The 24,986-nt window shown below is 40.1% G+C and overlaps 1 protein-coding gene across 1 annotated transcript in view; it reads right to left on the reverse strand.

Annotated features, from left to right (window-relative positions):
* Window positions 1-758: 758 nt before the first annotated feature.
* LOC139917179 (chondroitin sulfate synthase 3) overlaps window positions 759-24,986 on the reverse strand; it is an 83,883-nt gene continuing 59,655 nt past the window's right edge. The window contains exon 3 of the mRNA XM_071906255.2: window positions 759-3,197. Coding sequence (XP_071762356.1) covers window positions 1,626-3,197 — 1,572 coding nt within the window. The 3' untranslated portion in view covers window positions 759-1,625. The remainder of the gene's footprint in view (window positions 3,198-24,986) is intronic.

The raw sequence follows: 24,986 nt of genomic DNA on the forward strand, positions 1-24,986 counted from the left end.
AGTGGTTCAAATTCTTGCTGCCGCCTAGGTTCTGAGACTGCCTTTGGTCTTTTTTCATAGACTCCAAACCTTTCTACTCCCTCATCATTTTATCTAGTTTATCAACTTTTTCTTTAAGCAATGTCTAGCGCTATCTTCATATCAGAGTTAAAAGTTAACTCCTATTCCCTCCTAGCCCTACCTTGGCTGCCTGTCCTCTTTGCCCTCTAGATGCTGTTTCAATGTTAATGTCTACCTCTTCAGTTACAGGGCCACTGATATCCTGTAAGCTGTTGTTGTGCTCTATTAAAGTGTTGCTGTGTTATCTGTTTCAGTCACCTTCAGTCCCTACTCTTACAGATTCGCAGCTGAAGAGGTTGTGTGTACTGCAGTATGCATCTAGCCCAAATGGCCTCAAGCTGTCAAGATTTTTCACATCTATCCGTTTTGAATAGACTCATGGAGGAAGTCACCACATCAGATCCCGTCTGTGACAAGGTGTGGTTAAGATTTCCTCCAAGGCGTTGAAGGGGTTGTGTTAAGACTCAAGACTCAAGTAAATGGAAATTGCAGCACCATCTTGAGGCCTTTTGAGCTATATGCATTCACTATATAATTGTTCACAATGCTCTATTACTCAAGCATGCACATTTTTATACAAAGTTCTGTTCTAATTCAACTTCTTGTATAGTGAGTGTGAAAAGACAAACAGCTCATAAAAGCACCCAAAGATCGCATATATACATTTCAACTTTTTTTTTTTTTATTATAAATAATCCATTTGACTATACCTCAGTTGTTCTTGCTAGCAAACTGAACAACTTTAAAGCCACAATGCTAGGGCAATGAAACCATTTTTTGAAGCATGGCCTCATATCAGACAGAATTGAAGCATATGGTCCTCTACAATGAATTTTAAGAACACAGCAAATGTTTGATGGTTTCCAGTACCATAAATCCATGTAAATATTTTGACAAGAAAATAAAGATATAATAATCAAAATTCTTCACACTTCCTCTTGAAAAATACTGTAGATTAAGTGCTCTTATTCGTATAAGTTAGAAAAAAACTGGGACTTTAAAGGAGATTTGTCATATTTTCATGATTACATAATTACCCATATTTTTATAATTAGATTTCAGCATTATTCATCCACTATTCTTTACCATTTTTTTTTTCCTAAGTGTCTTTTTCACAGTAGGCGCTGGGTTCCGTATGCAGCAATCAAAACAGAAGGCTGCATTGCTTTCGGTGATAAGATGTGGTCCTGAGGCAAACATGTAAACTTCATGATAACAATGGCAGTAAGAAAAAGCTAACATACTAACCACATTACAGTTCAGGATAAGCCATGAAGTAATGGCCCAAAAAATGATTATGTCCTTTGGAAGATGCTGTAGAGAACTGAATGACACACAAAAAAACAACAACAAATAACCAGATTAAAAAAAAAATAAATTGCACCAAAGATAACTGAATGTACCCTCAGACTCTTGCTCTCTTTAGTTTGCTGTCTTTGATGCTTGGTCTCCCTTTATCTCTTGCACATCCACACTCGCACCACACCACACACATACTACAATGTTGTCTGCACTCAAGCAGAACTGAGGTAACCTTGCATGGAGAGTCAAGAAGGGCTGGAATGTCAGGATGAAGTTCTGTTATACCCCACCCCTATGTGTTTCTCCAGCCACAGCTCCGCTAACTGCATCGCCGAAGCGTACGTACTCGCTTTTGACCCAAGGCACATTTTGTGTTGCTTGTGCTCGAGGCTAGTGTCGCAGTGAACAGGGTGATAAATGTGGACAATTCCCGGTTCCTGACTGCGGAACACTTTTAAGCCGGAGTTTATAACTTTTGTGAACAAGTCTACATCTTCCAGTCCCCAGCCTTGGATTGAGGTGTCAAAACCACCAGCTTTTAACAAATCGCTCTTGAAAACGCAGGTGATGCCAAAGCCATAATCTCGCCAGAAACCACTTTTCTTGGTGAACACAAATTTGCTTTCGTCTGGGGTGTTCCCAGCGTAGACTATTTTGGGGTCGTACTGACTGAAGACAACAGGGAAATAGACCTGTCTTCCTTGGACGGCATTGTCTCTGCAGCGTTGCAAGGCGTCTCCGTTGAAGACAAGATCGACATCACAGAAGAAGAGTAGTGTGTCATTATCGAGCTGCGAGGAGCCCAGCTCCAGAGCCAGCCCTCGTGAGAAGTCGCCTGTCATGGGGATGACCGACAGATTGGCTTTGGGATACTTCTTGTGGTAGTCTTTGATTAATTCTAAGTGTTTCTCCCTGTCCTGATTGCTGTCATTGTCCACCAGAATGATGGCCAGCTTAACGTTTTGATTGGGGATCAAACACGTCTTCTCAAAGTTCTCCATGAAGCGGACAAAGATGTCATATCGACCTGTCAGAGGGACAAGGATGTGGACCTTCCTCTGGCTTCGCTCCCGCATCTCCCTGGTTGATTCGGAGAACTGGAAGGGTGAAAAGAACTTCAGAGAGTTGGACAGGAAAGACAGAGACTGGGATTCAGAATTGATAGCATCCATGAGCTCAGCCACATCTAATTCTTCAGATTCAGTAAAGAAGGGCCGGCTGAAGGACTGTTGAAGGTAGGCGTGCCGCCTCACAGGCACTGTTACTTTTCGTCCCTTATGTTTCTTGTACAGGAGCAGCAAGTCCAGGATATATTCTGCACCATGCATAGGATCAACCCTGCGGTAGCCATACTGAATCTCTTTAAAGTCAATGAGACGGCCACGAGCTTTGGAATTCTCATTAATCATCTCCATGACCTGGAGTATTGTGTCCTCTAGCGCAGTCCGAAGCAGATTGCCAAGGCCTTGCCGGGGCATCTGGTTCTCACCAGTAGAATAAAAATGGCGGCTTGTGAGGAAATCCCATTCAATTACATCATTTCTCTCATTGGGCTGGTAACGCATGTAGGTAGGTGGTGCCCCCAGCTGTTGGTCCTGCCACTGCACTTCCGTATCACTAAGGCGACTCATGGTCAGGCCTTCACGGTGGAGCAGGATGGTGCGGTACCGAAGCCTCGAGATCTCACGGCTCAGCATGTAGCTGTGGAGCCGGTACTGGTAGGCAGGCTTTTTGTTAGGGTGGAGTGTGATGGTGTTGTGGATCTTGCTGCTGTGCAGCTCTTCGATGAAGCCTTTCTTGTTGTGTTCGTAGTTCTCATAGAACAGCTGCTGCATCTGTGGAAAGAGTTACAACACCATGATTAGAGCGTAGAAGATGATATGTTCGGTTCAGTTGTCTGAATTAGAAAGCACTCTGATCTCTCCAAGGTAAAAATAGTCTGGAATAACTGCTGCATATCATTTCAATCAATATGCAATATAAGGAATACACTGTCAAATCAATAGCCCAGGACACACAGCCTAGGTCATCCTTCTCTTTTAATCATCGCTGAAGTCTACAAGGATATTGCCCACTGATCCTATTTTTACCAATAGTAACAACACTCTCAGCTCTTTAACCCTTTGCCCTCGATCAATCTAGATTTATTAAATTCTTAATCAATAATAATCTGACAATTACATATTTATTGTAGAATTATTGTAGAAGATGTTGCTGTAGAACTCAATTATTTGTCGGTGGCAAACATTTTGAAAAGTTGCAATATGTGTGCAGTATCACTTGAGCTGTAATTCAGTGGGTATATTAGAAGACGCATTTCATTATAACAGATCCAGTATGTTTGTGCTCATTAAATGAAGATTTACTTTTCCTGCTTTCTAGCACTTGGGTTAAAAATTGTTACCATAGTCAAACTATCACACCACTGTGTTATGAAGTAATAAATAGTCTTATTAATAATAATAAAACTTTACTATTCTGAATTTTTGGAGTCAGTCTGTGACCTTGACTGTGTTGATTTTATTCTTGGATGTATGATAATATATTTTACTGTGGTTGAGGTGAGATATAAGACAATTTCCTATCCTCAGCTAGAAATTTTTATTCTTTTCTAGGCATCAGTGATTTGGCAAAAAAAAGAAATCTTTACAAAGTCTTTCCTCTACATTTTCCTAGAGTGTAAATGGCCATCATATACCACAGTGAGCTTACATAAAAACAGTGCCCTGAGCAGCTTGTCTTACTCTATTATTTCCAGGAAATACTTCTTTTTTGGTAACTGCACTTACATTGTGAAGTAGTATAATCAGACAGAGCTATACAGAAACAGTTTGGCAGACATGGAGTGGGTGCCTACAGAAACATTTGTACAAAAAGTCTTTCCACTGCAAATAACACAACATTAAATCTCCTGAAGCAGCTGAAGATTACACAGCATCACAACGGCTGCCAAACTCATGGGAAAGATCTCAAATTGGACTTTAAAAGACAAGCAGGAGGAAACAGCAGTTATAGGCTACAGAGAAAAATTGCTCAAGTGTGCAAATGTATGCAGATGTACAAATACCTCCTCACAAGTTTAGGTAATTAAATTGTTCCCTCTGACTGACAGTCTGTTTGCTCGCCTGCTGCGCTGCTGTTAGTGTCCCTGATCATTTACAGGAGAGATAATGGAATTTTCCTGATTTGTTAAAATGGGAATAGATGCAGTCTGCAATTTTAGAGGTTTAATGAAAAGAAACATAATGAAGTGTGACAAATTACTGCTCTCAGACAGACAAACAAACAAACAGACGGCACCGAAAACATAACCTCCTTGGAGGAGGTAATGAGTGATGAGTAGGGGAGAGCGGGGTAAGATGAGCCAGTGGGTAAGTTGAGCCACACCGTGTATGCTAGCAATGATAAACAAAATTTGTCATGTGACCAGGCATTAAGGAAGAGATTTCCATTTCAACATGGCTACGATGAAACCAGCCACATGGGTCAAGTAGTAAGTACATTTATATTTTTTTTTACGAATCAACAGAGTGAGAATAGACATTTCTTAGGTTCCCCACCCCAGTCACCAGAAGTCCATTCATTTCCTATAGAGAGAAGGAAACTAAGCTAATGTGTGGACGCACAACAAGCTTGTCAGCTGAGAAAAGTTTTGCGGTCATTGGCTGTCAACAGCCAATCCTATTTCAGTGCTTCCTTGTTTCCCTAGTGATTTTGTGTCATGAACAATAGTTTCACCTGTCAAGTGCTAAAAGGATGACAAGATGATTCTAGCCATTCAATGCTTCCCACTTCTCTACCTCTTTCATTTGAAAGACATAAAGGCAATGCCAGGACAGCAAAAAATACATGATCTGCCTGTTCAAAAGTTTGTGCCTGCAGACCACGACATAGATGCAATCGAAACCTCTCACACCAACCTACAGTCAGTCAGAACAGTGACCCATCAACCAACCAACTCAGTGTGAACACATGCTAAGTCTAATTGATATCTACCTTGAGATTCAGTTCTTCTTTTATGGCATTTGGAAGGACAACAGTGGACTGAAATGGGCATTTTCAAGTTTCAGTGGTCACTACACTCACTCACTACAAACTTTTAAAAGGTGAGAATTTCAGCTCTTCCCTGTTGAAGTGGTTGCTGTATTTCTTTCCAAGTCTTCAAACAGAGATTCCCACTGCTGAATGCTGAGTCTCAAGGTACTACATCATATAGGTACCCTACTGTGAGGGGACAGAGAAGACACAGAGGCATATATAGCAGTGCCTGCTGCTACCCTCACCTATCTTTTCTCTAAAATGCAGTGCATGGTGCTACGTCTCCACCTACAGTGAAGAAATTGGGGTAACACAGCAATTTATATACCACTAATTTACATTTATCACTAATCTCACATTAAGGACACAGTAATATGCAATAAATAAAGCTAAGGAAACTGATATTATAGTCAACTGTATGGTATACAGACTTGATATCCTTACAGTATCGTTACTAGTAATTGGTAGCAGTGATAGTTTAAGACTGGTGTTTCAGACCTATTCCAAGAAATACACAGAAAAGGGTTTTAGGGACAAAAACTAAACTGTTAAACATCACAGCAGCTAAGATAGCGCAGTAAACTGTTTTTACTCGGTGGTTTCTGGTTCTTTAAGATCATTTTAACAGCTGAAGAGAATCAGCTCATCTCCCTGTTAGCTAGCGGGCTAAGCTAACGGGTTAGCCTGTTAGCATGTGGGAAAGGTTTACCGACAGCTGTTTGATGCTCAGGTGAGTCAAATTATCTGCAAAATGAAGTGCTGATTTCCAGCAGAAGCTCCACAATCCTGTTTTCCAAAATCTTATTTTTTATGGAATTTTATCTCTAAAAAATGTTGCTGACATGTTTCCTTCACTGTCAGCAAAACATCAGTTCCTCACAATGTTGGAAATTCCATAATAATATTTCACAGTTTGACCACTGAGGAGGCCTTCCTTTGAACTCTGACCAAAATGAGGATTCTGAAAATGTAGATAAACAATGTAAATAGTCTTTTTGGATATAACCATGTTTTGCATCACTGGGGCATTATTCAAAACATGTTGCACAGGCACAAAACTAATCCATTTTTTAAAACTGATATACCAGCAATGTTTTATCCAAGGTTGTAGAGACGGTGTAGAAAAATAATCAATATTGTGTTCAGCGAGGACACGGGCTGCAAGGGAATTCACCTAAACTAAATGCATTTAAACATGATTGATTTCCTCTTAGCTTAGCATACAATATGAGGCAAAAACACACTGGCCGACTTGCAATTAATTTATTTCCTCTTGTAACTCCTGACTGAAACTTCCTAGCTCTCCTTGCTGTAGTGGAGGCTGTGCTGCCAGTGTAAACACATTTTAAATGCTATCCTCTATGGTGTTGGCCCACAACAGTATTATTATTGCAGGTGGTGTCAACATTCATACTGGTTATTCCTGTATGAATGATGTGTCTAGTTCAACGTTGCCTCACCTTTATTTTAGTTTCAACCTTGGCTTCAAAATTATTATTTTGAAGGCAAACATAGCTTAGCTTTCCCAAATCAAAGATGTGTTAAACTGATTTATCCAAGTCCACAATGGATGTTATTGCTCTCAAAAAAATCTTCCTGGACATCCACAGCCTGAAAATGTTAAAGAGCAGAATGTATGTGAAAAGTGACTAAGCATCATGTTCGTTATTTTCTGAAGAAAATCAAAGATTCACTTATTTTTTTTGTTTATTAGCATGGCTATTGGTTTTCATTCAGTACCATTTATTGCCTTGTGAATCTTTTTTTGGGGGGGGAGGGGGGCATTTTCGCCTTTTTTTATTAGTTTAAAGTAGAGAGACAGGAAAGATTGATGTCCTGTTTGTGTTGTTCATCTACAGATTTATGGTCTGGACTTTTTAAATCACTTTTTTCTCCAATTTCCTTGGAGGAACTTGGATGTGGTAGGAGACGGTACTGTACTCCATTCCCCGAGATATTTCCACCTCCTCCTCAAAGAGGTTATGGAGGCTGTATAGGCCCTCGCTTTATCTCCATTCTGAATAGCTCCCTGTTGGTAACACTTCACTTTACATTGGTCTTATTGCAGTGCATTAACCTATGTATTACCATATAGAAATGATGATGATGATATGATAAACAACGTGTGCAATAGGCCCTTTTCACATCGTCATGGTAACAGCTAGACCGGTGCATTACAACTTCCTGTGGCAAATTTCTTCTTGCGACTTATTGACAAACCGATCCAACAAAAGCAACAAAATTGTAAAGGTTACTAGCACTAGATACATAATGTAACAATTTAAACATTTTGGGCAGGTTGTCGAGCAAATTAGTGAAGGCCATAATGCCATAATGTTTCTCAATGCAGAGGCATTGAGAAACAGAATGTGAAAAGGGCCTATTCTTGAGGTGACAAAGACTGATGTGCTGGAACCCTGAAAAAAAGCTGAAATCCATTTTCACCCAACTTCATCATGACGGGTTGTGACTGGTCTTCTGGAGCTCTACATCATAGTGCCCACCCACACAGGATATATAAAACATAGCTGCCTGACACATCATTCAGCTCCTGAGCAAGTGCCACTGAGGCCATAAGTAAGAACTCCTATTCTCTATTCATAAACGTCAGCCTTTAACCTTATTGCAAACTCATGTCCTCACTCTGCTATATTGCAGACATCCAAACCTCACTGATCAGACAGGCCAGCTGCAGTGTGACAACTGCAAGTCTATAGAGCAGAAGCATGTTTCATCATTAGGGATGTGACTAATGGCAAATACAACTGCACCAAAAAAATCAATGCAAAGTTGGTTACTTATTACTTACTTAACAGTGTTGTGCAGTGTTAAATCTAATGTGCTGAAATCTAATACGGGCGTATGGTGTTGCCCATGAGGCAGCAGTACACATGCAGTATCTTCCACAGAACTGTCTTGTAGCAATGCCCAAGAAGCAGCCATAGCCCTGCCAATCCTAAATTGCCCTGGAGGCTTCTGCCCAGCAGAGAAATAGGCCAACAAGATATTTCCACAATCCAGTGAGATAATCTGTTTTTAGGCAAGGATTTGTCAGTTGTTTGAACCCCACAGCAAATTAACAATTGAGTGGAACAGTGTACAACATGTGTATGGCCCACATAGACAGAGTTCCCAAACTGGGCACAAGTATTAAATCTCTTTTCCTCCAAAAGAAGACAGAATTAAAAGTACTGTTAGATGCTGTTGCCTGCCAGTGGGACCTGGGCTTAGTGAAAGAGCAGAATCTATTTGACACTAGCAGAGCATTTAAATGTTTCCATCTGTGGAGAGAATCATCACCCCTGACACTTGACTTCTGTTTTTGAATGTTAAGATGGGCAAGTCAAATCAGGTTCATGGAGTGCTGCCCAAGTTTTTCCTTTAAGGTTTTGCCGCACATCAATTTTATCCTTTACAGAAAGGCTTGGCTGGTTAAATAGAAAAGAAAAGACATGCCACACACCATCCGTGTGCATGCTTGCAGCGCCTTGACAACGTCTAGCTCTTGAGCTCCCAAAGCTATTGATGGCTTCAGAGTAATGTTCTCCCCTCCTTTGGTTTACATAAACCAATGGTTACATAAACATGTATCTATCTACTATACGCTTTTCACATTGTTTACTGAGTGAGCTCAGAAACAAGTGGATTTTTGGATAAGCACATCAAATAAGTAACTAATTAATTTCACAGCAGAGCAGCACGAATGCTAGTCCTGGAGGCCTCCAAAGGAATGGCATCAGACTTTTAAATAACCATTTCATTTTCACCAGCTACTGTGGGACTTGGAATAAGACCAAATATTGAAAATGCAACTGATGAAGAGTCAATAGGACACATCAGCATGATGTCAAATCAAGAACTTACTTCCGGGTGGATAAGGGATAGGCATCGGCACTACAGTTTTAAAGCTATTTTAAAAATGCTTAAAGCTATTTTAAAATGCTTGTAAATTCAATTTTGGCCACTGACTTGTACAAATTACCCTTAACCTTCTGTTTTTATTTCATGTTATATAGTCAACCAGTGACACAAAGTAGGCTATATATGTTTAATGGCAGTGTGATTCAGCGAGCAGAAGTTCAGTTCAAGTTAGTCAAAAGTCAGCATGCCTATGGATATTGTTCTTCCCATGCATGTGCCTCTGTTTCAGTGGCATCTTGTTGGGAGGCCTCATCATAATATTTTGCCTCACAGTCTGAAGCTATTAACATGCTGAGGAAGCACATCAACTCTCAGGATTTTAACATTCTCCTGTGATGCTGCTTATTCTCCATAAACCCCTATTTACTTGGATCAACAACAACTGGGGGACTATCTGCTCTGATAATTACATTACATTACATTTCGTAATTTAGCAGGCGCTTTTGTCCAAAGCGACTTACAGTTTTGTCAACAGTAGTCAAACCAACTCTATATCACAGTCTTCATCAGCTAAGCCTTTAATAGGAACAAGTAGCATTTGTAGAATCAGAGTCGTTTTTTTTAATTAAGAGTAGAAGGGGAAGTAGATTGTTACTTGATAGGTTAATTCAAGTGGAGTCCAGGTGTAACCTGAAGAGATGTGTCTTCAGGCGAAAGATGGGTAATGATTCAGCCGTTCTGACAGAAGGGAGCGTTCCACCCCGTAGCGATGGAGGGGCGAGGCGACCTGCAAGGGTGGAGGAGAGGAGTGAACTAGCCGGAGTTTGGAACCTGACCAGTGATTATAGATAGGGAGGGGCAGTCTGATGTCCTGTAGGCGAGTACCAGTGTCTTAAATTTGATGCAAGCAGAGATGGAAGGCTAGTGAAGTGACCGAAAGAGGTGAGTGATGTGAGAGGATTTTGGTTGGTTGAACACCAGACGGGCTGCAGCGTTCTGAATGTGCTGTAAAGGTCTGATGGCAGAGGCAGGTAGCCCGGCCAGAAGAACGTTGCAGTAGTCTAGGCGGGAGATGACAAGTGCCTGGACCAGGAGTTGTGCCGCTTCCCTCGTAAGGAACGGGCAAATTTTGCGGATGTTATAGAGGAAGAGCCTACAGGAGCGGATTGTTGCTGCAATGTTGTCCAGGATCACACCGAGGTTCTTGGCAGTCTGAGAGGGCAACACAGTGGTGTTCTCAATGGTGATGGAGAGGTGTGTGAGGGCAATCTTTCCCTGGGAGAAAGAGTAGCTCCGTCTTGTCAAGATTGAGCTTGAGGTGGTGCACAGACAACCAAGCACTGATGTCTTTAAGACAAGAGGAGATGCACCCATCATTTTGTGTATCTGATGGGGGGGAAGGAGAGGTAGAGTTGAGTGTCGTTAGCGTAACAGTGATAGGAGAAGCCATGAGAGGAGATCACATAGCCGAGGGATTTAGTGTACAGAGAGAACAGCAGGGGCCCCAGGACTGAGCCCTGAGGGACACCGGTGTTAAGAGTGCATGGTCTGGACAGAGATCCTCTGCATGTGACCTGGTACGAGCGGTTGGCCAAATAGGATGTGAACTAGGAGTGTGCAGATCCTGTAATGCCAAGTTCAGATAGGATGGAGAGAAGGATTTGGTGGTCAAGGGATGAAGCCCTGGCAGTGTGGAGAGCCTCCGTGACAGCAAGGAGAGCATTCTCAGTAGAGTGAGAAGCCTTGAAACCGGATTGAAGTGGGTCCAGGAGGACACAGCAGAGGTGAAGTTGGAGAGGAGAAGGTGGTAGGCAGCGAGAGGAAAGTCTCCATTCCTCTTGGCTGCCTGAAGCTCTGTTCTACGAGTTCGCAGAGCTTCAGACAGCCAAGGAGTGGGTGGAGAGGATTGAGCTGGTCTAGTGGTGAGTAGGCAGAGAGAGTCTAGAGAGGAGGAGAGAGAGGAGCGAAGAGTAGAGGAGGCCTCATCGGTGGACAGGAGAGAGAACTGCTCAGCTGAGGGATGCGAGGAAGTATAGCAGAAGAAAGCGAAGTAGGTGAGAGAGTCTTTAGGTTGCGCCGGGTGGTGACGGTGTGACTGGAAGCTGAATGGGAGGGGGAGGATGAGATGGGAAGGGAGAAGGATATAAAATGATGGTCAGATACAGGAAGAGGGGTACCAGTAAGGTTGGAGGTGCAGCAGAATCTGGTGAAGAAAAGGTCAAGCAAGTTCCCTGCCTTGTGAGTCGGAGGAGATTGAGAAAGAATAAGGTCAAAAGATGAGAAAAAGTTAAGGAAGGCCAGAGATAATCCCACCTTTTCTGTCTACACTTGAAGCAGCTGCTTCAAACCAGTCTGGTGACTCACACATCAAATGTGCCTTCATTAACATCCCTTTATCTTTATAGGGAGAGGGAAATAAAGATTAACCTTATGCCCCAAGGGTTCATGTGTTCTCACTCCACCTCAGGTCGTAATTACTTAATCATAGTTCTCATTTACATATTTCACTCGATACGCATGTCATTTTCCCAGTTTCAAGCGGTTATTAATAAGCAGAAGCTACTATCCTCAGGAATTAATCAAGCTAAGCCTCCTCAAGGACCAGCATGAAGACATCACAGCTGATAGCAAGCTGTGCACAGAGTATGAGGCAATGAGTACATGTTCCAGTTACATTCAAGTAATGTTTTTTCCTCCAGACAGCAGCGCTTGCTTTGTCCATCAAAATGTAAGAATTAAGAGAACATTTCTTTCAAATGAAGCATAGATGGCTGCTGCCTGCCCTCCATCAAAGACCTGCATGACGCTAAGACTTAGCTGGGCCACATACCTATCATACTAGTGTGTGTGTATCTACGTGTGGGCAGACATGTAGTCAGTAGTTTGATATTTGCAGGGCACTGTGTGGACTCTGTGTACCCTGCTTATACCAAAAGATACCAAAAGGACAAGAGAGGCTCTAACATTTTTGACAAAAAGTGGGAATGTCTTACTTTGGGGGTAACTTGATAATTTGTATTTTTTTCTTTTAAAGATGCATTTTCCAATTTCAGTTTAACTCATCCTGTGTGCTTAGAGGATTTCCTGCCATTTGCTGTTCCCAACCACGTGAGCTCATAAGGGCAAAACCAGGAAGTCTCATGCAATGCTTAAGTGTGGATTTTCTTTAGTTCAGCCCAAACATATTATTTATATTGAAAATTTGGCAATATTTTGAATGAAAACATCACATGGTGGATCTTTAACAAAGTCTGGCCACCTTGAAGTTTTGCCAGATCTCATTCAAGGCTAATGTTATTTTAATGCTCTGTCTCCTCTCTGACCATCCTGTTTAAGAATAGCCGTGTAATTACATTCCAGTGGTATCACCAAACTGTTACAAGCACACACTTCAAACAAAATTGTATAAAGAGCTCTTGCTTTCTTAGGAGCTTTTGTAGATCTCTCATCCACTTTTATGGTTGGCTTCCCTCCAAATAGATTTTCTTTGGTAACATTTCTTAACTTGGTATTGATATGTTTCCTCAAAATGCAATCCCAAATCTATTAGATGTTTTTTGCTTTGATGGCGAGCATGGGCAATAATCTGAAGGTCTTTGGCCTGGTAAGTGTATATACATAGAGCATATATATTAATAGATCAGAATCAGAGACAGACAGTGTTGTAAAGTCCCTGACATCGCTTTTCTGATAATTACTGTGGCCATGGGCATTCAAAAAAGCACTCTGCCAATATGGCCACTCCCACTTTTTCACAAGCGTCTTTGCAAGCTCCCAGGCTAAATGATTAAACATCTACAAAGGCTTTCATCTTTCAATATGAATTCCCCACTTGTGTAAGTTATTGCACTGCTGATGTGTAGGGGCTCATTTGAAAACTCCCCCGCTATTCTTACCCCCACTTCTTTTATGTTATCTTCTATCAGTTTAGCTTATGGAAATTGTCATTCTTTCTGCTGGTTTGTGTGTGTTCTGTCAATGGTGTTGGGGACGGCAAATCAAAACAGACAACATATTAACTTCTCAAGTCTTCACACATTGATAGCAGATTCTGCCTTGTGGCCAGAGAGGAGACAGGACAGTTGAGAAATGCCATATATACCTTCACTGCTTTATGTCGATTGTCCACACTACAACATAATGTCAATGAATGGTATCAGCTAATGCAAACAAATAATCAACCTCTACAGTCTAACAGCTAGCTAGCTATGCTTAACAATAAAATGTTGAGTTTAAAATGTAAGATACAGTAAATAAAACAATTAATACTTTGAAATAATTGTCTAAAATGTGTGTTTGGATGAATTAATTTAGAAGCTTATACCTTTTCACTGTAACTATTTTAAGACAAGTGGAAGGTTATCTTAAAGTTAAGAAAAAATCAAGAAAAAAAAAAGAAGAAAGAAAAACAATATGATAAATAGCACTAGGCCTACATAATTACAAAAATGATCTGATATTAAAGTCTTCATTTAGACCTCTTGGTGCAAGGGTCCCAAGTATATAGATCCAAAATAGTTCTCTCCTAAGTAGAAGAGATCAATGTCTCCCCCTCTGCAGGGACATTTAACAGTCTCTGTAACGATGAATCTGAGAGTGGAAACGTTATGCTGGGCCTTAGTAAAATGAAAAGCAACTGGACTTGATGTATCTTTATTACGGATGGCACAATGTATGCAAGACCACAAGGACATTTGAGTATATATTCCATTTTTGGTATTACAAGTTGTAGTTCCTTTGATGTGGAAACATTTGCCAGAGTGAGGATGATGATTTATATGTAAAATGACATTGACAATTTCCACATCTGTAATTGCCAGGTGGGATCTCAGTGAGAGTGTGCGGGGGTGGGGGAAGGGTGGTCTGTCTTATGTGATGTTCTGTTATGTTCTTATGTTAATGCATGTTACAGATATGAAGGAGTGTGTGTTTGTAGGACTGCATGTTGATGTTGTCTCAAACCCCAAAAGCCAAATGAATTTTCCCATCTTTCCATTGGTCCAAAAATAATATTTAACAAACCTGTGTGGTGTTGAGGGGAACTTAAATTGTGTTTTAAAAGGTTATAATCGCATGATTCTCATATTTCTATATAAACCACTGTCTATAAACAGGTCTGATCGAATATGGCAAACAACAATACTACTTTTTGTGTGTTTTAAAGGTCAAAAGTCATGACTAGGGTTTAGATTTCCTATCAACCATAATCATATGCATAAATGCCATTAAACGATATACAGCCCACTTCTGTACCAACAGTACTTTTTCCAGGGCAGCAAATAAATGCTCGTCATTCTTCTCAGTTTCACTGCTCACAAAGTTACTGCTCTTCGGCTCTATAGGGCAAAATTGTGCTTATTAGAGAACAGTAAATGTAACAAAATGTTCATGTCTTCCATAGAAAAAGATGCCAAATGGAGTTTATTGCAGTTCTAAGTTTGACTGTATTATAAATTGTATTATAAATCGTTTACTTACTGGATAGTTTGCCCACTGGTGTGGAACTCCTTATCTCTGAAAGTCCAAAGACATGCAAGTCAGCCGAATTAAAGGCTTTAAATTGCCTATAGGTGTGAGTGTGTTTGTGTGTGTGTGGTATGTATATGATGTAATATATGATGTATATGTAGTATGTATATGATGTAGTATATAAGATAAGATTGCACTTTATTGATCCCTGGGGGAAATTCAGGAAATGATCTATATTATGTAGTATTATATGATGTAGTATATGATGTATATACTGTATGATATATAGTGATCTATGGTATATGACATGTATATAATGGTATGTTAAGCCCTTTGGGACATGCTTGTGGTAAAGGGCTATATAAATGTACAAATATATGCTGAACAAAAATATAAATGCAACATCCAACAATTTCAAAGATTTTATGTAGTTCATATCAAAAAATCATGAGATTGAGAGAAATCCTTGGCAAAAAGAAATGCTCACTAACAGAGATGTAAACAAATGTGTGCACAAGATTTGAGAGAAATCAGCTTTCTGTGGATGGGATATTATATTTTAGTTAATGAAACATGCGACCAAAACTTTACATGTTGCATTTATATTTTTGTTCAGCATATAAACTTGACTTGAAAGGTCATAATTGCTTTCATTATCAATTAAACAACAATTTTAACACCAGCTTCTCATTACTTCCATCAAGCGATAATGAAATGCTCCATCTTGTGAACGAACCTAAGACTAATTTACCCATTAGTACTGTTCCATCATATGCTGGCGCACTCTGTGAGGATTAGGTCGCATTTACAAGTTCAGTTTTCTAACACAATCTGGTATGCCAGGACATTTTATGTGAGTGTAGTTTGGGCCGTGATGACTGAGGAAGAGAGGTATGCTGAGAGGATGATTTTTCCAAACAGAGCTCACATTCATTCAGTAGCTTGGCATCCACCGAGCCAGTTACTGTAAATGCCAGGCAAGCTCTTTTAAATTCACACCGACTGTAGAGAGAGAGGAATAAAAGCATCACAGCTGTATAATGAGGGTCTCTGTTGTGACCAGACTAAGGCCTAAAACAGACTAAGAACCTTTCGTTTTAGGGGTTAGCTGCAGGACTGATGACAGTTAATGAGTTCATGTTCAGGCCGGACATCCAATGTACAGAATTTCATCGAATGTAGATCCTGCTGCAGGCTCCACTGAGAGTGATACGAGCAGGGGGGGGTTCGGTTTCCATCAGACAGAGTGAGACAAAGCGTGGACTGTGGTCTCGTAGGCGTTAGTGGTTTTTTACGCTATAAAAACCCCTGAAGTTTGCAGAGTTTGGGACATCTGACCGAATGCTGAGGGAAACTCTGTCACTCTGATCAAAGACTTTGCTCTTATCTTTACTAAAATGTTCTTATTCTTTAATTTTCTTAGAATACTTATTGCTTCCTTGCTTCTCTGACTTTTGATACATTTAAATATACACCTTGAGTTATTCATATCTTGGCATTACTGAATTATTATTCATATCTTGGCATTATTAATTCATGATAGTGATTACTTTTCATTATTTATTTTTGCATTTTTTATGATTTACCTTTTTATACTTTTATATTTTCTTGATTTCTGGTATTTCGACATAGAGTCAATGACTTTTTAGGTTTCTTTATTTTTGATATGATACAGATTTGGCTTGTTATGATTCTGTTGTTATCTTCTCTATCAAACAATTCTTCTTCTTGTGACTAGCTACTGACTGATAAAGATTTCATTTGATTATCACTGTGATTATCACTGCGATCGTTCAACATATTGATGACTTTAGACAATTTACTGACTTTTTATATATTGACGATTATAATGAATTTTTGACTTTTATTAAAAATTGTTAAATTCACCAAGTTGGTTGTTTTGCAATTGCTCAATCTAAGAAAAAAACTCAAAAACCTGAAAAACTCGAAAGTTCGATTCATTTGAGGTACTGGCTTGAAATGAACGATTCACCAAGAAGACTCGGTCTGCCCAGCACTAGTTATGGTTATAAACCCCTTTCTCTTTGTTTCTAAACACAAATTGAGTGTTCACACATTGCTATGAGTAAAATCCTACTATTAGCATTTGTGTAAAGGTTTCCACTCAACAAACCTTCTGTCTTTAACCAAAATCGACAGCGGTTTGCAGTTGGTGTGCATGGTCTCAGGGAACATTTGGAAGAGGGCAACTAATTCTGGTGATCCCTGGCACAGTAACAGAATGGGAATAAATATAACTCTTGAAAAACAGATAGCTGGAAAGCTTCTTAGCTTCTGGTACTATAAACAGTAGGGTTGAGTGCTCTTCTAGTCATGAGAAAAAAGAGACCCAAGGCACTCCAAAATATTTTTAAAAGCCTTTATTGTACACACGGCTTTTCATAATGAATAGCCAAAAAGAAGAAAGGCTTTTTAACCTGTTTTTGAATGCCTTGGATCTCTTGTTCCTCAGGATATAAAAAATGTGTAATTAAGGCAGCGGTATGCCCAAAACAAAAAATTGCTAGTGTTGAATAGGAGTGTCACGATTTCGATTCTAAATCGAAAATCGATCGAAATGAGCGTTCGATTTCGACCTTCGAAATCACAAGCAGGTTCGCGATTCTCCCAGTATTTGTTTTCTCTCCACCCCTGCCTACTTGCACGCGTCAGAAAAAAAAAAAAAAAAATTTCAATGACGACACAGCATAGCTGCTAGAGAGCGCCCATTCTATATTTCACTATAGCGCCCAAGAGCGCCCGTCATTTTTAAATCGTTTAAAATGTACCAAAAACTGAAAATAAAGTTATCAGCTTTGTTCATACTTCAAGTTGTCATCGATGTATCGGAACCGGAAAATACTGTATATCTGGTGACACTGAGACGTTTGATTTTCCCCGGGTTTAGTCGTCCTCCACCGGTAAAAATGGCTTCGCCGGCTAAGCGTCACGCTTTTAAAAACTTCTGGAAGCTGTCAGATTGTGCTGTGAGACAGAACCTGACCCGCCGTATGTAGTGGAAAGTTACGAAGACATTGTGAGTTGAAGTCTTTTAATCGAAATCGCTTGTTCTTGCTCGATAAAACAAGACACAAGATCACCTTCACTAAACAGCGGGACGTACCTGCTCTCGCCGCCGAAGACAGACGCTGTTTTCCGGGAGGCGGTGCGCCGAAGAGTCGGTAGGAGGACTGGCCGGGTTGCAGCGACTTTTATCCATAAGTTTGGCGACTTTTTCCATATTTGTTTGGCGACTATTACTGTCTGATCTTATTACTGTGTGGGCTGAAGCGCTGGAGGTTTTGTATGTATTTTGAAAGCTTATCGATCCAAGATAGGAAGGATCTGTTTTGTGGTCATACTGTGAATGTTGACACTGAAGTAAGGAGACGCCCTGAATCGCCTTGCCATGTATTTGGTACCAAATTAAAGGGAAAGTTGTGTTTTTTTAAATGGAAAAACTTTGAAAAAATTTGACCATATGGCCTTAGTGTGGTACATTCCAAAAAAAAAAAATATGGCAGTTATATCACACTTGATACCATCTTTTTAAAGAAGAATTTAAAAACGTAAATGACAGTTGTCAGGGCATAAAACCAATGATCTGTTGATCTTTACAAATCAAGACTCGATAGTCTAACAATGGCATAGCCGTCAGTGCTGAAAAAAATTTTTTTAAATCGAAAATCAAATCGAATCGTGACCTTAAAATCGAAAGTCAAATCGAATCGTGGATTTGGAGAATTGTGACACCCCTAGTGTTGAATAGCTAGAAGTATTAATACATTTACCAGAATATTGGAATAATGATAGAGTAATTTCAATTTTGTATGATTTCTTCTTGAATTACAGTCATGTCACCACATATGCATAGAAAGAAAGATCCAATTAGTGCTTGTAAGGTGGCCGCCACAATCGTTTCAAGTCAAAACCTCCATGCTATAAGCTGACTCTGCAAAAGTAAGTGCTCCAATCAAACTTCGAGACAGCTCCTGTGTTACTTTAAACACTATCATCTCATGTTGAAAGAGCGGCTATAATCACATCCACCAATTACCGATTGTTTGTAAACGCTCCAATTGGCGCTAATTAATTGGACAAACCGATAAATCAGTCGACCTCTAACGCTTGGACTAATACTCAGCCCAACACAGAGGTGGACTTCTGGTTTGTGCTCAGTTTTTATTTTAAGTAAAGGGGAAATGTTTGCGGCTTTGTGATGAAAGCAGGTTCAGTTCGCTGGTGTACATGCCTGCACGTGGCAGAAGTGTTGGGCGTTTGGGTTATGAATGCGCTCTCAGTGTGAACTCGGCTTAATAACAGACTGGCTGTGTGCCTCACTTACTCTGATCTATTTCCTCCAAAAATCCCTAGCCCAGCGGAGGGGATACAAACAGATTTTCTCTCTCTCTCTCCCCTAGCAAATATTCACGTGGACAACTCCCAATGAATTAGTGAGGAGGTAGAAATGTAGGAAGGGTCTTGGAGAGGGTGTTATTATAAGATGCTGTTTTTATCACAATGTTATTGTAATGAAATATAGTTCTGGCTGAAAAAAAAACCCCGCTACTTTAAGTGAGAAGTTTGCAAAAGTCAAGAAATTCAAATTATCATGCCAAAGCAATCAGCTGTTAAAATCTGCTTGCCACAGTCTCGCAGCAGTACTGTACTACAGTACAATACTACAATAATACTGAGTAAATACATAATTAAAATCTTCTGTAAAATCTCCCTTATGTATTATTCATTTACAAGGATATAATAACACAGTGCAAGTACAAGCACCCTTGTAAGTTGGTGCAGGTGGTAACACTTGGGCATCAGTTCATAAGCTTCTATTCATGAATTTACAGACCTTAAGTCTACAATCTGCTGTGGTGCAAAATACTCGATGAGGTTTACTGTATTAGTGTATTGTACCTGGTTATTTAAGGGTAATACATACATACTGTACATACCACTTATTCGTTCCATCATTCAACAGTCAAAGGAGACCAAATCTCCCTTACTAGTATGAATTAGGCTCTTTAAGAGAAACTTTGAAACAAGTTTTCTTTTGTTTGGAGAGCGCACATAAGTTATTTTTGCATCTCATGCTCCAGCAATTATCCACACAAGGCAAAAAAAACATAATGTAGTGAGCTGAAACAGAATACCATAGACCATATACTGTATATATAGTACATCAAATCGTCTTGGTGTCATAATAACAAAAAACTTCCAGATAGATAATGATGCTGTTTCTGCTTCTTGTTGTATACTTTTAAATTCTTGCTCATTTCTCCAAAGTTGCCTACCCCAGTCTTAATCAAAGCATTGACAATTTACAAAAGATCCTCCATATTCCTAACAGCTACTTGATTAGCAAGTTCCTTAAGTTTCAAGTCTGCCTTACATTTGTGGGATGTGGTGAGAAATGGGTACACTGAGAGAACAAAGATGACTTTGTTAAGTCCTTGAGGATGCTTTACAATAAATGTTACTAGTTCGCCTGCCTGCAAGGGGTCATTGGACTTATAACAGTAGATACACATGAGCCATCTATAACACAAACACACTTCCAAACACACCCTAACACATACAGTAGCCTACATCTATGTTCCCGAAGTCTGTTTGTCTCTCTATCAAACGCACATATATTTTCTAATATCAGAAAGCCTTTGTGAAGACTCCTGAAGGAAGTTATGCATAATGAATGCGAGAATGCTTGCCCTCCCATTTCCCCGAGCAACAATCCACCTCAGGCAAGGTAGACTTGCGGAAAACAACCTGCTTAGGCCATCATCATACATGTTCTGCTATAGAGTCTGCTTCTGTTTCCTGGTGCCAAAGTGGCAAAAAGCAAACGTGAAAAGCAGTGAGATGTTTCTCATAATTGGAGTATGAACTTACCAGGTTATATTTTGGTATACTTTTCATATTGTAATTTTTCCGCACATATTTCTTCTTTGTCTCAATAAGTCCTACTATTGTTATTTTTGCACACCCTCATAATGCTGTACTTTTCCTTTTCCCACTCATACATGAGTTGAAATTGTCAGTTGCATATGTATATATAAGCCCCATTTTCTATGTTCTTCTCTATATTCTATTTCTATGTTTATAGTCTATTTTTCCTTGCTGTATTTTATTACTATTTGGTGTAACAAACTGCTTTACCCACGGGGATCATTAAAGTGTCATCTTATCTAATCTTATTTTACAACGCCTCCAGAAGGCTCAACAGTAAGTTGAGAACCACCCACTTCTCCAAGCACTAATTAGGCCTACACCTCTCTTACACTATACTTACAGTGTCCCTAAATGTAGGTTTATATTTAACCTGCAACATCTCAGCCATCAATTTCCAACCTCATAATCTCAACAAAGACAGGCTTATGGGACGGCTAAACCCTCTGGCTTGAAAAGGGCACTTAGAAGTTCAAGGGTGTGGACAATGTTGTGACTTGACACCTGTTTTACTAAATTAGAAGACAATAGATAGATGACAATAGATGACACACAGAGCTGATTTTGCATACATAATTGTAAATATGACTACCTCAAAGTTAGATAATTTACTAACAGCAATGGGGACAGATTTGTGTTTTAGTTTTTAACACAATCAACAAAAAGACATTCACATTCTGACATTGGGAGAGCTGATAAAATAATTACCAAGAGGTTACAACTCAACACACCTCAACCAAATTTCAGTCAGGAGTAGAAATTCCATTCTCTGGAGGGCAATTCAAGTTATAGTCCTTGAATTGACACTATAAGTCGTACAGAAAGGACTAGAGTGTTTACCAGTGAGTGTGGTCTAGTTGAGATGAATAGCTGACCTTGGGATTAAAACAGAAGGCTGTTAAGTGTGCAGACCTAATCACTTGCTGAGAACAGTCTGAATATTTAGACAGCAACTGGGCACCAGTAAAGGTCCCATATTGTGTAAAACTGGATTCCCCTTGCCTCTGTGATCATAAAGGAGTTGGATGTGCTATCTAAACATGGTGAAAGTATCAAAACTCACGGCCGCCAACTAAATCCACACAATCCATATTAGAAAAGCGAGTCTCTAAACGAGCCGTTTGGACTTCTGTAACTTTGTCACAAAGGTTCGCTTATTATCATTTTTGTAAGAAATAATAGACTAACAAAGTGTTTTTTTCAAAGCGGTTGTCATTGTTTATTACCGGAGAGTTTTCCCTACCTGTAGCTGCCGGGCTGCAGTGTCTCACGTTTCACTCTTGAAACGGTTAGCCAATCAGAACAGAGGGGTCATTAATATTAATGAGCCTTAAAGACACAGCGACAGAAACAGCCTGTTCTTGGTAAGGCTCAGAGAGATGCTGGAAAATGTGTAAAAATGGATTGAGAGTGTTTTTGGTACATGACACCACACACACAGCTTTGAATGGACCTCAAGACATAAAATAAAATACTGGAAAGTGTAGAATATGGGACCTTTAAGGTTTGGATGATTGCCATTCATTGCAAATAATTAACCAATAACCAAGACCCTGAATAAAGATTTCTTAAAATGAAAAGTGGCAGTTGTATTTGGCAAAAAAACTATACCTGTAGTTGATGCCTAGGAGAAGGCTTTCTTCACATAGCTCTAAATGACTTTGACCATCAGGCCTGGGTAGCACCACACTGTACTCAAACTCAAATTAACATTCTGTACCATGAAATCGACTAAAACTAACTTGGTCTGGCCTTCGAGCCACAGGTACGGAAGTTGGGTAAGGCTTGAGACACACTAGAGGATTATTGGGAAAATTCCCACCAGATTTGTCCATCCTGACAGTTGGAGGAGAAACCCTGCTCGGGGGCTTGGGCGGGGACTCGGGACTGATGTTTGGCTATGATTATCTGGTAGTGTGAAGGGTTTACAGATTCAGTGTTTGATATTTACAATTTGACATTTGCAGGGTCCTGAACAAGTCCTGTGAGGATTACAGACCGCTGACAGCTGAGCTGAGTTAAAAGTGGGGTGAGTCTGTTGTTTTGATTCGAGATTAGAGGTTGTGACGTCGGTGACGTGTCAGGTGTCAGCAAGATTATCTCAACTTTATCATTTAGTGCACAGCAAATTTTCTAGTGTGAATAAGTGATTTTTCAGTGACAATTATTTAGAGAGTAGTGTTGATTAGAGAGTTGTTTGTTCATTCACAGAGCAGATATGGCTCTGATGTGTCTGTTCAAGGCAGGCATAGTGTTGATTTCAACACTCGTAGAGTTAAATTAACACTGAGAATTTTGCTGTGTGTCCCCTGTCCTTGCCTAATAACCTAGTGTGAGCAGACTTAACCAATGGAAGACAAAAATCTGTGAAATCCGTTGTTATGTGTGTGGTGTTATGAAGTGTTTTCAAAAGTGGTTAGAATTTTTATGTTTCCCCAGCCTTAGTCTTTCTCTGTGGCAGAGTAAAACGGGAAGCAGAGAGACCCAACGACTCTGACAGCATTTTTCCCCACTGGGCGAGATCATTGCCTTGGCTTTTCAGCTTCGCTACAGGAGAACCATTTAAAACTCCACTCTGCACTCTGACCTGAATACTATCCACATATCACAATGTATGCGTAAAGGTGACCAGAATTCTTGAGTACAAATGAGTAGAGTGATATATAGATAAAGGTAGCTGCAGAACTACATTCACATAGAGATACAGTGAAATGCAAAAGGGCTGGACAGAGAATCAGAAAATAACATAAAGAATCTGGCGAATACTGATGGAGCTCACTGTACTACGTGCTTGCTAGTCTCTTTGATGTTACAGTGTGCCTGATCAATGGGGAACTATAACAGGGTGATATGGCAGTGAACCATATAGTTTTAATGGTGTCGAGAGCCAATGTCATCTTTGAGCAAAAGCTATTTCACAACCTCAGGTGCAGGAGAAACATATTTTTTCATTACAGCCGATTGAGTAGTTTTCCCATAAGCAATCACGGGAAATCAACTATGGCTGAAAGTATTCTATGCTAAAATATTGGCTTTTCAGACAAATATCAATGTCAAAACATTAAGTGCTGTAAATTGCCTGCTACTCACTGGCGATTGAAACATCAATCATTAACCTGGGGGAAGGAGGGGGATGATGTCTCTCTCTCTCTCGCTCTCTCTCTGTCTATCCACCATCACACATCACACATCACACATCACAGCCAGATGTCCAAGTATGACCAGGGCTTCTGAAAGCAAGATAACAGGCATCTGAAAACTGGTAATTGGACAGTGGGGCTGTGTCGCCTAAAAACAGCTCACTGGTGCATTTCTGCGGGATGACTCATGGAAAACGAGGGTCCTGGTAAAGACTGTACAACAGGGAGGCAAATGAATCGGGTCCATTAGAATGCCCTGTAACATTAGCAGCTACATTAATAGCTATTATCCTACTGCCACATCACACTGGGCACAAGGACATGCCAACCAGGCACACTCATAAATCCCTATTAATCCCTCCCGATCCCTCCTCCTTTGTTTCATTCGTGATGCACCAACAAAACTGTCTGCTAATGCCGTTTCAGTAGTTTCTGTTCGGTTTCTGGGAGGAGACTGTGGGTTTTTGCTTTATGGATGTTAGTAGGCTAGCAATGCCAAACCTCATGCCTGTGAGGGAGGAGTGCAGACATGACTAAAGAGCTCGTCTAGCCACAGGGAAGGCATTTTGTACGCCACACACTCTACCAATCCAAGAAGGACAACTTTATAAGCGCCCCGATTCATAATGTGAACAAAGTGTGACATGATTTCATGCCGAGCAAATTAGTTTCTGTAGTCTCTATTCTTCGCCATCTTAATTCAGTGTCCAACGATTTATTTGGCTTTGCATGATAATTAGTGTGTCACTTGAGGAGTTTTGGAGCTAAGCTTGCAAGAGCAGCACATTAAAAGCTGAAGAATAATGCCAGCAATGTTGCAACTGGAAAGAGGCACAGAGAAGGCTCAACAGCCCACAGCTCAGATAAGGATAGACGTGCACAGCAAGACCGAGATCATTTGTGGACTGAGCGACAGCTAATGCAGCTTGCCGACTTTCTCAAACCAGTCAAGGAAATGTCATGGAAAACTACTTGTGATCATGACTCTAATTTAAGGAAGATCTATGAAAGGCCAAAACAAAGACTATATATGATAAACAAAGCCGCCATCAGAAAATACAATAACAATTGGAAGGCACTGAAGGATCTATACAGGTTTAAAGGAAAAATCCACCCTAAAATACTTTAACTATGTTTTTTTGTTTTTTTTTTAAAAGCAGCTATTGG

This window comes from Centroberyx gerrardi, chromosome 2, assembly GCF_048128805.1.
Source record: "Centroberyx gerrardi isolate f3 chromosome 2, fCenGer3.hap1.cur.20231027, whole genome shotgun sequence".
Taxonomy (NCBI): Eukaryota; Metazoa; Chordata; class Actinopteri; order Beryciformes; family Berycidae; genus Centroberyx; species Centroberyx gerrardi.